The following is a 17,121-nucleotide window of genomic DNA, read 5'->3' on the forward strand; positions in this document are numbered from 1 at the left end:
ATTCATTTTGTGCTGTATCCTTCTCATTGGAGAGATAGCTAGTGTCAAGAATTCTCCTTTGATTGACAGAAACACTTGTCATAGCAACCTCATCACCAGGGCAACAAGTTATCATTGAATATGCAGCCAATCAGAAGCCTCCATTTCTGGGGAAGATGGCAACAGCTTCTAAGTGATCGTAGCCACTTTTGTCCGAATGAGGTGTCAAGGACAGATGGATGTCAACCAGGAGAGTAAACCAGCAAGAGTTCTACTGTCGGGCCACATCTGCACATGCACACATCCCCCTTTTTAAAGATTTATTTATTTCATGTATGTGAGTACACTGTAGCTGTTTTCAGACATATCAGAGGAGGGCATCAGATCCCATTACAGGTGGTTGTGAGCCACCATGTGGTTGCTGGGTATTGAACTCAGGACCTCTGGAAGAGCAGTCAGTCTTATCTGCTGAGCGATCTCTCCCGCACACACCCCTTTTACATCTCATCCATGGTTCTTCTCATTTTGATGACAGAACTGAGAAGCTATGACAGACCCCATGGACACAGAACCAGGTACATTATATCTGACCTTTGAAAGGAAATTGCCCACCTCAGGTTTCTAGCCATGCCTGGGAATGGAGACCCCACTCACCAAAACAGCTGTGTACTATGTGGGTGATGGCCATGAAAGTCGCAGGAACACAGAAGCCAGGTGGAAAGGAAGAATACACCACCTGAATCCACATATGCTGCCATGGAAAGAGACAAGTCTTGTGCAGGGTGTGGCTCAGTTAGAGTTCCTGGCAGGCACAAACTCTGTGCGCAAGCTCTACGAAAACCATGCAGAGTGGTGCTTTCCTGCCATCCCACCATCGAGAATGCAGGAGGGTCGGGATTTCAAGGCTGTTCTTGGCTACACAATTCAAACGTGGGTAGGCTACATAAGTGCTTGGATTTAAATAAATAAATACAAATATTAAAGTCTTTTCATTTGTCCAATTTATAATTCCCCCTGCCAATCTCAATTCTGTATCAGCCCCTATCCAGTTAAAAGACAGAGAGGCCAGTGTTAACAGCTGAAAAGCCTGACAGCTTAATGTCGGTCCCTAGAATTTGCATAGCCACCTCCAGTTGTCCTTTGACCTCCACATGTACATTACACCGTGACACGCACACACCTACACCCACACATGTCACACACATGCAACAATAACGAAATAATATTTTTAAAGGCAGAGACGATAAACCAGGTTCTGTTGAGTCATTTACACACATGAATATTCTGTATGTGGGCCGGAGCTATGACTATCCAGGATTTATCATTTTACTTACTAATGAGAAAGAGGGATTTCCAAAGGGACAAGCCCCTTGCTCCTTGCACCAGAAAGCAGAGCTCTTGCCTAGAACCTCCCAGGAAGGGGTTGGGATCCTTTCTCAGTGACAGAGCTCTTGCTTAGGCTCCCACAGTGAGGGGCTGGGTCTGTAGCTCCATGGTAGACCATCTGTGTAGAACATACCACTGAGCGGCTTGAGGTGTAGCTCAGATGTAAAACGTCTGCCTGCTGAGGCGCTGGAGACATGGTTCAGAGGCAGCATGCCTGGCTAGAATTCCCTAGTGAGGGGCTGGAGGTGTAGTCAGCAATTGAGCAGTTGTCTAGATTTTAGGTGGTGGAGCTGGACTACAGTGTGTATCCCCGCCAAACAAAGAAACATACATGACAGCTGTGGTCACACAGAGACAGTGTCTCAGTTTGCATCTCCAGCCCTGCAGGTGAAGTCCTGACTCCTAGCCTTGCCTCTCCCACCATGATTCCTGGCGTTCTCTCCAGACAACCCCCTGAGCAGACAATCCTCCTAATGCAGAAAGGGCCGTGCAGCAGGGAAATCCCTCCTCTGGGATCTCTAGAGTTTGCCTCTCTTGGGGCCAGATGTGGCAATGAAAGGCAAGGGCCAGGGTACTTATTACCCAAGGCAGGATGGGCCCCATCCAGAGGTCAACAAGAAGGAGTGGTGGGACAGGAGCTCATGCCCAGAACTGAGTTGTGTCTTGCTGAGCCCTCTGCCACGGTAAGTGATGGCCACTCCCCTAGTCAGTGCACCGATGTGGAGGTCCCAGAGCCACTGGATGTCCATCCACGTGCCCCTCAGGACCCAAAGGACCTTGCAGTCTGACTCCCTCCAGCGTGGGAAGGGTCTGGTCTAAGGTGGGACTCTTGGTTGTCTCTTGCAGGACCTACAGGATGAAGAACCTTTCATTTCTCCTTCCTTTCCTTTTCTTCCTTGTCCCGGGGCTGCTAGGCTCCAGCACGCCACTGTGTCCCATGGATGAAGCCATCAATAAGAAGATCAATCAAGACTTCAGCTCTCTATGTGAGGACCCCTCATCCAATCTTGCTGAGAGCCCCACAGATTTACCTCATCCTTGATGGGGAGCAGACCTGCCCAGCTGCAAGGCTACCCTCAGCCCTGTCTACAAGCTCCAACCCAACTTCACCCTGCCCTACCTTGACCATGGTTCCACCCCATAACCTAGCTTCTTCCAACCATTACCCCGAAACCTCCCCACACTCCAAAAGGCCCCACTCTGTGGTCCATGGAACCTCCAGTGCCTGATCCGCTGGCCTCAGCCTCCTGAGTGTTTAGAGTACAGGTGTGAGACACCGTGCTGGGCTCTCTGGGGGCAAAATATTTTACCATGAATATGTGCTGTACATGTCTGTGTATGTGTGTTTATGTATGTGGTGCACATGTGTGGAGGTGCATGTGTGAACATAGGCATGTGGAGAGTTGAAATTGATGTATGTTACCGCCTCCCATACCCTGCTCTGTTGAGACAGAATCTCTCAGTTGAACCCAGGGCTCGTGGCTTTGTGGTAGCCATCTTGTTCTGGGGACTGCATGTCTGTCTGTCTCCTGGATGCTACGATTACAGGTGCCCCCACACCATGCACGCATGCCTGGCTTCTAAATGGGTTCTGGGGATCTTGGCTCTGGTCCCCCCACTTGTGAGTCAAACTCTTCAGCTACCAAATCATCTTCTCACTCTGCTGGGAAGAATTCGACCTCATTGTCAGCGCCAAACCTAAAGATTTCCTCCTGCAAAGATGCAGTTGGGGCACCCTGGTTGTATAACCCCTTGAACCTTCTCTTCTGCAGTGCTAGCTGCAATAAAAAACGTTGGCCTACATTGCTGGACAGTCTCCTCCAGAGGGAAGTTGTCCTCCTGCCCAGAAGGTGAGTGCAAAGTCTGTTGTGCAAACTTTCTGGAAGTTCCCTGAAACTCCTCTGCCTTCCTTGTCTGGGTCCTCAGCATGTCTGTCCTTTGGGCTCCCTCCCAGACTTCTTACCTCCTAGCCCAGCTCCAGGTCCATTAGTCTCCCACTGTGTCATCTTGCACTCTATTTCCATGGTAACAGCCCTCTCATCCCGTCTCTGCCTCTCACTGCTGCAGTCTTCCAGCTTCTCAGGGGCTTTTTTCCTTGCAGGCGCAGCCGTTATGAGCTGCTCCTGTGGCTCTGCCTGTGGCTCATGGGACGTTCGTGAGGGAACAATGTGTCACTGCCAGTGTGGAAGCATAGACTGGACAGCAGCCCGCTGCTGTGCCCTGCGGGTCAGTTCCTGAGGGCACTTGGTTGAGAACTGAGCTTGCCCTCCATGTGTTGCAGAGGGACAGGTTTGGGGATGGGTAGAGGGCAGGGAGCAGTTCCAAGATGAGGGTCTGGAGATACAGAATGAGATGATAAAGATGCAAGGTGAAGTGGACACGGGCCTTGTGTGGCTTCTTTAGTGGAGAGGGTGTGTGTGTGGGGGGGAGGGGAAGTGTGCGTGTGGGGGAAGTGTGTGTGTGTGTGTGTGTGTGTGAAGTGTGTGTCGGGGGGAAGTGTGTGTGGGGGATTGGTGCACAGCATTGTGATTTTTCCTACCTGTCTATCACTCCCTTTTCTTTCCCTTCCCCCTTCCCTACCTCTTTGATAGAGTCTCATGTAGTCCAAGCTGGCCTCAAACAATACTCACCATCACAAATGAGACTGGACCTTGGCAGGACTGAGGTTCCCTAGCTCTCAAGGCCATTTTTCACCTCTGTGGAGGCGATGTCAAAAACCTATTTTCAACCAGAGGCAGCCAGGGCACTTACACACCCATGAATACTAGAATATAAAACCCCAGGGCAGAGGATATCTTTTTCCTTGTGTCTTGAGCTTAGAATAAAGCACAGCCTGGTCTAGCAAATGTCTGTAGAATGAGTGCTGATGAAATGACTCAGCGGGCAAAGCTGCCGCCACCAAGGCTGATGATCTCAGTTTGATTCCTGGAACCTACTCGGTGAGAGGAGAGAGTCGCCTCCTGTAGGTTGTCATCTCACCTCCACACGTGCACTGAGGCACTGTGTACCACGTGTGCACACACAGTGAACGATAAAGAATGAATGAATGAATGAATGATGCAATAAAAATGCCTGTTGAGCCTGGCATGGTGGCGAATGCTTTTAATCCCAGCACTTGCAAGGAAGAGACAGGTGGCTCTCTGTGTTCAAGGCCAGCCTGGTCTACAAATTGAATTCCAGGACAATGTTACACAGAGAAACCACGTCTTGAAGAACAAACAAAACAAAAACCAAACAAACAAAAAAAGAAATGTCTATCAAATTATTAATTGCAGTGGTTAATAGGATCTAGAATTACCTAGAAGACACACGTCTGGACATGCCTAGAAGGGATTTGATTAATTAAACTGAGAAGACTCTGAATGTGTGTGGTACCATTTCACAGTTGAGGTCCTGACTGAATAAAGAGGAGAAAGTGGGAGCTGGAGAGTATCCAGAGAATTAAGGATACTTGCTGCTCCTGCAGAGGACCCAGCTCAGTTTCCCAGCTTCTACTTTGGTGGACAACTGACAGCCACCTCTAACTCATGTGCCCATGCACACTTAGATCACACACACACACACACACACACACACACACCACACACACACACACACACCAGCAATAGGGCCTGTAGAGATGGCTCAGAAGTTAAGAGCACTTGCTGTTCTTCCAGAGGATCAAGTTCATTTCCCAGCACCCACATGAGATCTATCTTTAGTTAGGGTTAGCGTGACCAAAAAGCAAGTTGGAGAGGAGAGGGTTTATTTAGCTTACACTTCCATATTGCTGTTCATCACTGTAGGAAGTCAAGACAGGAACTCAAACAGGGCAGGACTCTGGAGGCAGAGCTGATGCAGAGGCCATGGAAGGATGCTGTTCAAAGGCTTGCTCCCCTGCTTTGCTCATCCTGCCTTCTTATAGAATGCAGGACCACCAGCCCGGGGATGGCACCAGATACAATGAGCTGGCTTCTCCACCACTGATCAGTATGCCTTGTAGCTGGACCTCAGGGAGGCATTTCCTCAACTGAGGTTCCTTCCTCTGAGGTTTTTAGCTTGTGTCAATGTGACACAAAACCAGCCATTACAAAGTTGCTCAAGAACATCTGTATCCTTGGCTACAGGAGATTTGATGCCTCTAACCTGTCCATGTATCTGTACTCATGTGCAAATACCTATATTTAGATACAACATTCCTTCACATAATTGAAAATAATAGGGCTGGAGAGATGGCTCAGTGGTTAAGAGCACTGATTGCTCTTCCAGAGGTCCTGAGTTCAATTCCCAGCAACCACATGGTGGCTCACAACCATCTGTAACGGGATCTGATGCCCTCTTCTGGTGTGTCTGAAGACAGCTACAGTGTACTCATATACATTAAATAAATAATAAATAATTTCAAATAATTAAAAAAAAAGAAAATAATAAAATATAAGCTGGGTGTAGAGGCATGCACCTTTAATCCTAGCACTTGGGAGGCAGAGACAGGTAGATTTCTGAGTTTGAGGCCAGCCTGATTCTTAGTGTGAATTCCAGGACAGTGAGCTACACAGAGAAATCCTGTCTCGAAAAACAAGCAAAACAAAAGCAAACAAACAAACCAAAAAAAAAAAAAAAAAAAAAAAAAAGGAAAGAGAAGCTTACAGGCCAGAAAGATGGCTCAGTGGGTAGAGGGTCCTGCTACCAAGCTGACCCTCTCACACATGTACACAAAATGGAATAAATTTAAATGTAAAGAAATTGGGGCCTAAGGAAAAATGGAGCAGTCGTTAAGAGCATGTATTGCTTTTTCAGGGGACCTGAGCATAGTTTCCAGCACAGATATCTGAGGTCCTCTGGTCTCTACAGGTACCTGCACTCACATGCACGTATCCACACACAAGTAGACATAATTAAAAAAAAAAGCAAAAAAGGCTGGATGTAGCCTCATACTTTTGATTCCAGTACTTGGGAAGTGGAGACAGACTTAGTTTAAGGCCATCCTGGTCTACCTAGCCAGTGCTACATAGTAAGACTCTGTTACAATGAATTAAGAATGAATAAAATATTTTAAATTGTCTTTGATATTGAAAGTTGTTTTTTTAAATTTAATTTAATTTTCTTTTCATTTTACATCCCACTTACTGGTCACCCCTTCCCACAATCCTTCCCCATCTCCTCATTCTCTTCTGAGTGGGTGGGGGCCCCCTGGGTATATCTCCCACTGAGGCTAGCAGACCAGGCAGCCCAGCTAGAAGAATATATCCCAGGTACAAGCAACAGCTATCTTTTGAGATAGCCCCCACTTCAGTTGTTCAGGACCCACATGAAGACCAAGCTGCACATCTGGTACATATGTGTGGGGAGGCCTAGGTCCAGCCCTTGTATGTTCTTTGGTTGGTAGTTCAGATTCTGAGAGCCCCAAGGGTTGACTCAGTTGGTCTTCCTGTGGAGCTCCTATCCCCTTAGGGACTGCACTCTCTCCTCCTGTTCTTCCATAAGAGTCTCCAAGCTCCATCCACTGTTTGGCTGTGGGTGTCTGTATCTGTCTGAGTCAGCTGCTGGGTGGAGCCACTTGAAGGACAACATGCTCCTGTCTGCAAGCGGAACAGAATAGCTTTAATAGTGTTAGGGATTGGTGCTCATGGGATGGGTCTCAAGTTGGGCCATTATTAGTTGGCCATTCCCTCAGTCTTTGCTCCATCCCCAATGCCTGCACTTCTTGTAGACAGAACAAATTTTGGGTTGAAAGTTTTGTGGGTGGGTTGGTGTGTCTATTGCTCCACTGGGGTTCCTGGCTGGCTACAGGAGGTCTCTTTCTTTCTTTTTTTCTTTCTTTCTTTCTTTTAAAAAAAGTTTTTATTGATTCTTTGTGAGTTTCACATCATGCACTCTGATCCCACTCATCTCCCGGTCGTTCGTATCAGCCCTCTCTCCTTGCAACACCATCCCAAAGAAAACAACAACAACAACATCAACAACAACAAAAATTAAATTAAACCAAACCAAACTAAAAACAAGACAAAAAACAAAAAACAAAAAAGACAACAACAAAACTAAAACCACAGTGTGTCACAAAGTATGCCCTTTTGACTACACATCTTTATTTGCAAATATTCTTTGCAATAAGTCATTGGTCTGGTTCAAGGCCTCTGGCTTCTGCTACACTATCAATACTGGATTTCACTTGGACTCTCCTCGGATAGGGTGATCCTCCAGGATTGGCCCCCTCATATGCTCCAGAAGTTCATAGATGGGGTAGATATTGGGGTGGGCCAACTCATAGCCCTATTCTGTGCCTGGGTGGTAGCTGGGTTGGTTAGCTCACCAGCTCTCACCACCTCACCTCCACTGCAAGCCCTCCAGCTCTGCCCTGGCTAGCTCACCTAATGGCGTAGCCCTCAAGGGCTTGCTCCCCACTCTCTCCCTGCCACCAGGGCCAGCTCTACTGTACTGGCCAGTCAAGGTATGGGGCAGCTCTCCCGAGTGCTACAGCCAGTGAGGGGCTGGGCCAGCTTTGCACAGTCCTTGGACATTAACATGGTCCCAGATGGCATCCCAGACCAGGGATCTCTGCATGGCCTTTGGTGTAATATGGATCATAGACATCAACACAGACCCCTGCTTCTGCATGGTCATGGATCCAGACATGGCCTTCAGTGACAGCAAGGGCTGGGGCTTCACCATGGCCTCAGGTGGCACCACAGGCTACCACGTCATGTTCTTCCTTTCCACCCTAAAGTCTCTAGAGCTGCCTCTTTTCATAGTGCTCAAACCATTCTGCGACTGTTTTTCTCCCATCTCTCTGTCCCACACTTGCACATTGTGTCAGACATCTGGGTGTCTTCAAATGTCTGTCCAACCCAAAGATTTCAAAGGAAATAAATCTCTGGCCAAAGTTTAGCACAGCACAGTAAAACTGTAATCCAACCTTGAGTCCTCCAGCTCATGGTTGAATCTCTACCTTAGCCAACTAGAGAGATAGCAGATAGGCCAATGCTGAGACGTAAACACAGCAGGACACGTCCAGTTAGTTGTAGGTCTCCATTCCGCTCTTCTTCCGGGGCTAGTGTGCAACTCAGTAGACACTGAGACTCACACAGTGGTCAGTTTTCTCGAAGGAGAAAGGCATATGCCCACTGCCGCTTGAGTTTGTTACTGGCTGTGGCAATGGAATTCAGAAAGTCCCGGGGAGTCAGAACAGCAGCCACCTTCGGGTAGCCAGTTCCGCCTCTCTTCATAGTGCACAAACCGCTTGGCTTTTCTTCATCTTTCGTTTCCTCACTGCATGTTTGTTAGCTTCTACCACTTACTTACTCACTTCCTGGTACGCCTGTGCCTGGCCAGGGCTAAGCTCAGGATTGTGGTGTTGTCCTGGTACTTCCTGACCACCAGGGATGAAAGTTGTTTTCATACAATATATTCTGATCAGTGCTTTTTTTGGGGGGGGGGAACCATAACATACAAGCAAAAGGTCAGTAAAAAAAAAAAAAGAAAGAAACAAAAACTCTACTAAGTGAGGTTCATACTATGAGCTACCTTTTGAGCAAACTGATTTTTCCTTTGCAAGTAGTTGTCAAGTGGAGATAGTTGTCAAGTGGTTAGGGGTAGCAGCCCATGTCTACTTCCGCCTCTCTGTGCTGGGACTCCATCTGGTCCTGTGCATGCTGCTACAGTCTCTGTGAGTTCATATCTATGTGATTTTGTTTTGTTTGGAAGAAACTGTTTCGCTGATGTCGCCCCCTCTAGTTCTCACGATCTCTTCTGAATCCCGAGGGGGAGGGTTTGATGAACACATTCTATTTAGGATCGAGTGTTCTAAAATCTGTCACTCTCAGCACACTGTCCAGTTTTGAGCTCTTTGTCAGCTCCCATCTACTGCAGGAAGAAGCTTCTCTGATGATGGCTGAGCAAGACACTAGTCTCTGGGTACTGCAGAATATTGTCAGGAGACACTGTTCTGCTGTGTTTCTTTAGCATAACGATAGTATTTGCTTTCCTTCTGGGCCATGGCCAATCTCAGGTTATTGGCCATTGTAGCAGTGTCAGACATAGGTCTCAGATCCAATCAGATAGTATTTGATTACTTCCACAGTGTGAGTCATAGAGCTCGTGGCTTGGTTGGTGGCTACCCTTCTCCTTCGGCAGCATGCAGAGTACCTTCCAGTACCATGGACACTACACAGTAGGGGTGAAGGTTCTAGTTAGACATCAGCTCAACTTCTCCATGCTCAATGAGTTGTGTGTATTGTCTTCATCAATAGGGCCTTACTATCAGTTTGTGGCAAGCAATCAATAGCCTTGGTAGTAGCCTGAGCTGTTTGAGGGTTTCCGTGGAGGCTTTCTTTGCCCAACAATTCAAGTTTATGTAATGCATTTCTGGCACTGGGAGTTTCACTTGGTGGTGAAAGATGTCTAGTTGGAAAATTCTCTCCCCATCATTTTGTGACTCCATTTATATTTATTTCATATATGTATATATTTTAGGAAGCTTCAAGAGGAATAGGTCTTATGTGACCCGTCAAATGGCATTTAGTGTTAGCTGTTCCTCCCTTACCTCCTCTTCCCATCCCGCCACAATCTCATTTAATCTTCCCTCCCCAGTCTTCTCATAACTACAAGTTCTATGTCCCCTTCCTTGGGAAATCTACGCCCCCGCCCCCTGGTCCCTTACTTTACACCTAGCATCTGTCTGTGGCTTTACAGATTGTAGCATGCATACTGAAGGCTCACAGGCTAACATAATACATGTATAAGAGAATGCAGATCATATTTGTCTTTTGGGGTCTGAGTTATCTCACCGAGGGTGATTTTTTTCCTAGCTCCATTTATTTATCTCTGAATTTCATGGTTTTACATTTTTAATGGCCAAGTAGTGTAAATGAACCAGCTTTTTATTATTTATTTGTTGACTGGCATCTAAGCTGTTTCCAATTTCTGACTGTTACAAGTATAGAGCAATGAATATAGACAAGTAACTGTATCTGTAGTAGGATGTAGAGTCCTCTGGGTACATGCCCAAGTGTGGAATAGTTGGATCTCAGAGTAGATCTATTCCTGGTTTCCCGAGTAACTGCCACACTGATTTGCATAGTGGTTTTACAATTCTGTCATCCCACCAGCGATGAGTGTTCCCTTTCCAGCATGAGCTGTTAGTTCTGTATCCTATTTCAAGTTGGGTTATTTGTTTTCTTGATGTTCGGTTTTTCAAGTTCTTTATATATTTTGGATATTAGCCCTTTATTGGGTGTGTACTTGGTAGAAATCTTTCCCCATTCCGTAGGGTGCCTCTTCATCTAAACAGTGATGTCTTTTGCCTTATAGAAGCTTCTCCGTTTTATGAGGTCCCATTTATTAATTGTTGATCCAAATGCCTGTGCTACTGGTGTTCTGTTCAGAAAGGTTTTTCCCTGTGGCAGCCAGTTTAAGGCCAATACCTACCTTCTCTTTCTACCAGATTCGGTGTACCTAGCCTTATGTTGGGGTTCTTGATCCATTTGAGGTTCGGTGTTATGAAGGGTGATAAGTATGGATTTATTTGTGTTCTTCTACAGGCAAGCATGCATGCAGTATCATATCCTCAAGTGTGACCATTATTAATTGTTGAAGATGCTGTCTTTTTCCCACAGTGTATTTTTGACTTCCTTGTCAAAAATCAGTTGTCCATGGATATGTGGGTTTATGTCTGGGTCTTCATTCCCTTTTATTAGTCCATATGGTTGTTTTGTGCCAATACCATGCTGTTTTTATTACCATAACTCTGTAATACAATTTGATAATTTAGGTCAGGGATGGTGATACCTCCAGTAGTTCTTTCAATAAATAAAGTCTTAAAAAAATCTAAGACATCACTTAGACAGAGTATAGATATGCTAAATATGCCAGTATACATGCATATTCATGTGGGAATCCTGTTTACAAACGAGTGTAAATGAACATGTGGCCTGCATCCATGAGCTGAGCTATGACTGAAGGTATTTGAAGGATGGGGTGTTCGTGTATGTGTGTGCATGTGTATGTATGCATATATGTGCATGCCTGTGTGTACGTGCATGTTCTGAGCCAGGTAGGGAAGCAGATAGATGGAGTAAATGCCGTTTTCTCCTGGCTTGTCTTTGTGGAGGAGAGAATACTTGAGGACTCCATCAAGGCAAGCGTTAAGGATACGTGTCTGACATCAGTATTGGATGTAGGTGTAGGGTCAAAGTGGCTTCCATCCTTGCCTAACATCCGCTTTGCTTTCTGCTTTCTGTGGTGCCTCAGAGAGTTCCTTGGCTCCTGTGATGCAATCGGTTAGCATGAGGTACTTATGAAAAGTAGAAGTTGGTTGGGGCAGGGTTCAACTGTGGAGTGAGGCCCGAGAGGGAAGATGTTGGGGGCTGGGAGACCCAGTTATTGTTCTAAAATCAGACCCTTGAGTTCACATAGCACTTTTTTTTTTTGTAGAGATATAAAACAGAAGAAAAGCTGAGAATGTGGGGTGCAATCATAACCCCAGCTGGAGAGGTGCAAAGAGGTTGGTCCTTAGTGCTTGCTGGCCAGCCAGTCTGGCATATTTGGTGAGTCCCAGGCTAGTGAGAGTGGCTGCCTTAAAAAACAATGTGGACATTACCTGGGAGTGACAGGTTATTGCCTGCCTCCCAGCTCATACATAAACATTAGGGAGAGCAATCAGGCACATCCCACCTGTCTGTTTCATCTGTGTCTTCCACCCAGACCCTCTGGCTTCCTCAAAAGTTTTTCTTCTGTCATCACATCTAGGGTTGCTTCTTGGCCATCCATGAAACTTCTGTCCCTCGTTTTAGACATGGAAGCTGAAGATGCCTCCGGGGCAGGAGATCTGGTGTGGATCCCTGAAAGGAGGAGGCAAACCCTGCTTCCCTCCCCTCCAAAATGAGATTTCCCCATCTGTCTTGACATCTTCCGGTAGGTGGGGATGTGTGGACACTTGGGAGGTCCAGGGCCCAAGGCTGTGGTAATCTACATGAGTCAACCAAGCAGAATGCATGCACCAGCCTCCCAGGATAAGAACCGGAGGAAGCCAGATCATAATGAAGGTCAGGATTCTTGGGGTGGGAAGGGGAAATGAAGAATCGTGGCTTAAGGTGGGAACAGTCAAGGATAGAAGAGCTCCTTCTTTCTAGGGACCCGGTAAATGCCTGCACTGCACGAAGGTGATTTTTGTCCTTCCTGTCTGATTGAGTTCCCCTACCGACTCCCCAGATAGCTAGATGAGTCTCAGCATCTCCTCTCACCAAATCACACACAGGTGCTCACAATCCTGACTATGAGAACATAACCTTGGCCTTCAGAAACAAGGACCAGATCAAACTCAGCCAGTCAACACCCACAAATCAAGGTGAGCAGACACTTGCTTGTCCACCTCCACTCCAACCTTAAGGCGTATGTGGAGGGAGGGAAGGAGGGAGGGAGGGAGGGAGGGCGGGCTGGGGACTGTGGTGTTGGTGGCATTAAAGATGTTGATGCAGCAGTTGTGGTTGTGGCTCGGCTGGTAGAGAGCTTGCCCAGATTTTACAAAGCCTTGGGTTCAATCCCCAGCTCTGTATAAACTGGCCGTGGGTGGACACTTATTATCCCTGCATCTGGGAGCAGAAGCCAAAGTCATCCTTTCAGAGAGAGAGAGTTGGAACCTAGTCTGGGATACTAGAAACCCTAATTAGCCAACTAACTAACTAACGAACTAGCTAACTAACTAACACTAAATTGTGGGGCTAGAGAGGTGGGGCTAAAATAGTTAAGTGGTGCTTCACAAGCGTGAGGACTAGAGTTCAGATCCCAGTACCCACAGAACAAACCGTGCCTGCCTGTAACCCCAGCACCGAGGGGCTGGAGACAAAAAGGTCACCGGGGCATGCTGCTTTTCTTCCTTCCAGTGGCTCACAAATACCTGTACTGCTTAATCATAAAGCTGACTTTTGTCCTTCATGACTGATTTATTATAATCCTTTAGACTGTGTTTCCCCACCTGGAAATAAACAGGAGAGTCTTTGCCTCAAAGAAATAGGTGGAGTGACAAAGGAGGATAAGCCATGCATGTCCTCCTGTCTGTCTGTGTCCCCCTCTCCCACGAGTAATGGTACTAAGGTGAGAGTAGCTTTGCAGCTGAGATGACAGACTCTGGGTTTCTGAGATGCTTCTGGCAGTGTCATTGGCTGTGTGTTTAATCTTTGGGTGACATAATTTATTGGGAGGAATGTGATAGTCCCTATGTAAGTTGGTGGTACTGATGCTACTGACTGGGCATGTTTTTGGTGGTCCTTGATGTTGGTGATGGGTGGTACAGATGGTATTGCTGGCCTGGCTGGTGGGGTTTGGCTCTGGAGCTCAAATGTCCTGTGTCTCTGTCCCAGCCAAGTTCAAGCCATCCCAGGACACAGCCCAGGTCCCCCCTTGGTTGTACAGAACCATTATGATGCTGTACGTTCTCCTCGCTCTCATCTTTTTATCCTGTATCATCCTGTCTGCTTTGGTCCTGGTGAAAAGTAAGTGATGTTGGAAGCTGGGCCAGGGACGGGATTGGAGAATTACCACCAGTTCCTCTCCCTTCCCTCAACTCCATTTCAAAGAAGGTTAAAATGGAGATAGGGCCTTAAAGCTTTCCTACTCTCTCCTAAACAGATTCTCAAATGTCCAAGGAGCTGTGGACCTTGAGAGCAGAGCTTTCAAATGGTGAGTGAGAGGCCCAGAAGAGGCCCACAATGGTGCTGGTGGGAACAGGAGAAGAATGGCCATCTGACCACCTAAAACTCCATGCCCTTAGTTTCAAACACGGTGTGGAATATCCAGGAGTACCAGAATCTGCAAAAGAATATTTGGAAAGCTGTCCAGGGGGACATCAATAATGCCAAGAATGAACTCACGAGCAAAATCCAGACTGGAAATAACAAGCTGAATACAGTCTCAGCAGGTATTCCTTGCAGATCTGTTCTCTTTGGGTGAATTTGTTTGGATGTTCAGAACAAATAAGGTGCTGGTTACTCAGAGAGTAACCGGGGTCCTGTTCTCTGGATTTGGAAGGGAGCAATAGATATTTCCTCTGTGCTAGAGGAGGGGGTGTTTGAGCACTAGTAGGGGTGTGGAGGTGGCTCAGTTAGGGATGTACAACATGGGAACCTGAGTTTGGATCTCCAGTTCTGTCACCCCACCCGCTGCGTTAGGGCCATGGTAGAGATAGGCAGACATGTGATTTACCGGTTACCCAGTCTAGCCCAATGGGTGAGACCTCAGGTTCAGTGAGAGGTCCTGTTTTAAAAAATAAGATAGACATCTCTAAAGAAAAACAACTGACTGATGTCAACCTCTGGCCTCTTCACATATGTGCACACACAAGTGCAAACACATATGAATATAAACACTGCACACATGAATATACTACACACACACACAGACACACACCATTACTGTGAACCTCCACTGTAGGAATCTCCTCCACTCAAACTGGAAACTCCTAACGATGTCAGGGCTTTGTGTGCAGTTCCATCCCAGATTTACCTGTTTCCTCTTCCCCCCGCCCCCAGATATAACTCAAATCAAGAAAACTCTTGAGGCACTGGAGAAGAATGCACAGCCTAGTAAGCCAGGGCTGGGGAGGCAGACTGGGGTGGAATTCCAGACTTAGTGCTGGTCTGCCTGACCTCAGATCTCTCCTCTCTGACAGAGCCCAGTAAATAAGAGGACACCACAGCCACACCTGTGAGGACTCCGAATTGCACCTGCTAGTGAAGAGGGCCAATGGGGGTACCTAGATCGAGTGTGAACCTGCCATTTATCCTCATATAAAAATTCTCCATCCAGGGGAGTGAGTGTTAAAGAGGTGTGTATGCAAATGGGCATTTTGTGGTATTTGGAGTTTCCCTGTATTCAAGGAGAAGGTTTTACGGTGGAAAGAGAACATGGAAGTCACAGCAGGTGTAACTATTTATGGGCCACATAGGTGTATGCCCTGGCATATATGAGTATAGGCATGTCCTGGTTGGTAGCTGTTCCCGTGACCGTGAAGCCCCCAAAGTGTAAGTGACATGTGGGACATGCCTCTCCCATTATCTTGATCATGCATGTGTGGATCTGGCTGTTTTGTTATGTGTGTCATTGCAGTGGTGGGTAATGGACATCATCCTGGGGCTGTATTATGGCATGGGTCATTCCTAGTGTGCTTGGCCATATCAGCTTGTGTGTTCAGAGCATGTACACAGATGCAGCCATTAATTTCTGCACTCGTATTTATGATTCATGATGATAAATGCCAAGGGAGATGATATGACTCTGGATCTGTTTTGGGGATGCCTGTGGGGGACAGAACTTTGGGACCTGGTGGGGAGATCTGATTTAGTGTGACACGCGCCCACCTCGCCAGCAAGGAAGACACGGCAACACACCAGGATCCTTCTGCAGCAAACCTTTATTCCAATGTAAAGAGGAAGACCCCAGGCCTGGAAAAGGCACTGTTTATATACCCTTAGAGGGGCGTGTTCATTTCTGATTGGCTGCTTACTCGTTGCCTGCCAAAACGCCCTGGGATGGGCTATGACTTTGGCGCGCTTTTACCATAGCACATCAGCACAAGCAGCGGCTTCCTACAATTTAGGACTTGGATATGGAGATGAAACAAAACACCCAGTGCTGCACCAGGCATGGTGCAGCTGGGCTATAATTCCATTACTTGAGAGGCTGATAGAGATAAGAGGATCATGAGTTCAAGGCCAGCTCTGGTTACAAAAGTGGAGCTGGGGTGGGGTAGTGAGATTGCTCAGCATGCAAAGGCAGAACCTGGCCTGAATTTCAGCCCTGGGATCCACACAGTGGGAGAAGAGAATCACCTCTGAGCCCCACCTGCATACCAAGGCACATGAAAGACACAAGACTAAAATAATAATAAAAAACACCCAAAGGAATCTATATCCTACTAATGAGACATGTAAAAAATATTTCATAAAAATTTCCAGAGCGGGGTTTCTTCCCACCATTTATGTTCCCAGATGAAAGACACACACAGCCATAAAATATGCCTTAGACAGCACAATAGCTGGGCAACTGCCTAACCTCCATGCCGTTAGAATCCAGTTTCCAACTGATAACTCCAAGTCATTACTCACTAAACTCTATGTTCTGTCTGGGCTGCTCTTAACTCAATTCAGCCAGCCCAGGTGGCCATGGTTTTGTTTTTCTTTTTTAGGGTTTCTCTGTGTAGCCCTGACTATAGATCTGTAGATCAGGCTGGCCTTGAACTCAGAAATCCGCCTGCCTCTGCCTCTCAAGTGCTGGGATTAAAGGCGTGCGCCACCACTGCCTGGCTATGGCCATGTATTTTACGGCTCAGCTAACCCACTGTGGCTCTCCTCCCTCCTGCAGTCTTCCTCTTCCATGGTGGCTTTCCTTCTCCCCCTCCTTCCTCATAGTCTCTAGCCTGGTAAACCTCAACCCCGCATATGTCTCTTTCTCCCCAGCTATTGGCTGCTGGCATCTTTATTTGCCAATCAGAACTAAGTGGAGGCAGGGTCCCTCAGGCTACATGCAGACTCCAAATCTTGAAGGCCAACCTTTAGCATTACAATAAACACTAAACCTCAATAAGACAGCTCTTCCATGAAATGGCTGATAGATTCACAATAGCCAGAAAATGGAAACAGCCTAGATATCCATCAACTGATGGAAATGTGGTGCATATAAACATGACAAAATTTACTCATCACCAAAGGAAAATGAAATAATGAAATTATTAAGTTAGACAGGAAAATGGATGGAATTGGAAATCATTGTGTTAAGTGAAATAAGCCA

General features: G+C 46.8%; 2 protein-coding genes across 5 annotated transcripts; both read left to right on the forward strand.

Moving 5' to 3' along the window:
* The first annotated feature begins 1,980 nt into the window (after positions 1–1,980).
* Retn (resistin) lies at positions 1,981–3,721 on the forward strand. Its single transcript, XM_028779828.1, has 4 exons — positions 1,981–2,048; positions 2,212–2,351; positions 3,138–3,215; positions 3,467–3,721. The coding sequence occupies exons 2-4, from the start codon at positions 2,222–2,224 to the stop codon at positions 3,601–3,603; spliced, it is 345 nt and encodes a 114-aa protein (XP_028635661.1). The 5' UTR covers positions 1,981–2,048; positions 2,212–2,221; the 3' UTR covers positions 3,604–3,721.
* Positions 3,722–12,131: 8,410 nt separating this feature from the next.
* On the forward strand, positions 12,132–15,604 carry Mcemp1 (mast cell expressed membrane protein 1). Of its 4 annotated transcripts, none has more exons than XM_028779810.1 (7): positions 12,132–12,252; positions 12,596–12,685; positions 13,698–13,829; positions 13,966–14,016; positions 14,108–14,254; positions 14,865–14,918; positions 15,005–15,604. In XM_028779810.1, exons 1-7 carry the CDS (start codon positions 12,147–12,149, stop codon positions 15,016–15,018), a joined length of 594 nt encoding a protein of 197 aa, XP_028635643.1. In that variant the 5' UTR covers positions 12,132–12,146; the 3' UTR covers positions 15,019–15,604. The 4 variants fall into 4 exon arrangements, with proteins under 4 accessions (XP_028635643.1, XP_028635644.1, XP_028635642.1 ...); XM_028779809.1 differs by lacking the exon at positions 12,132–12,252 and adding an exon at positions 12,264–12,383; XM_028779813.1 differs by lacking the exon at positions 12,132–12,252 and adding an exon at positions 12,396–12,500.
* Positions 15,605–17,121: the final 1,517 nt, after the last annotated feature.

The sequence above is a fragment of the Grammomys surdaster genome, unplaced genomic scaffold (assembly GCF_004785775.1).
Source record: "Grammomys surdaster isolate TR1022 unplaced genomic scaffold, NIH_TR_1.0 362, whole genome shotgun sequence".
Classification (NCBI taxonomy): domain Eukaryota; kingdom Metazoa; phylum Chordata; class Mammalia; order Rodentia; family Muridae; genus Grammomys; species Grammomys surdaster.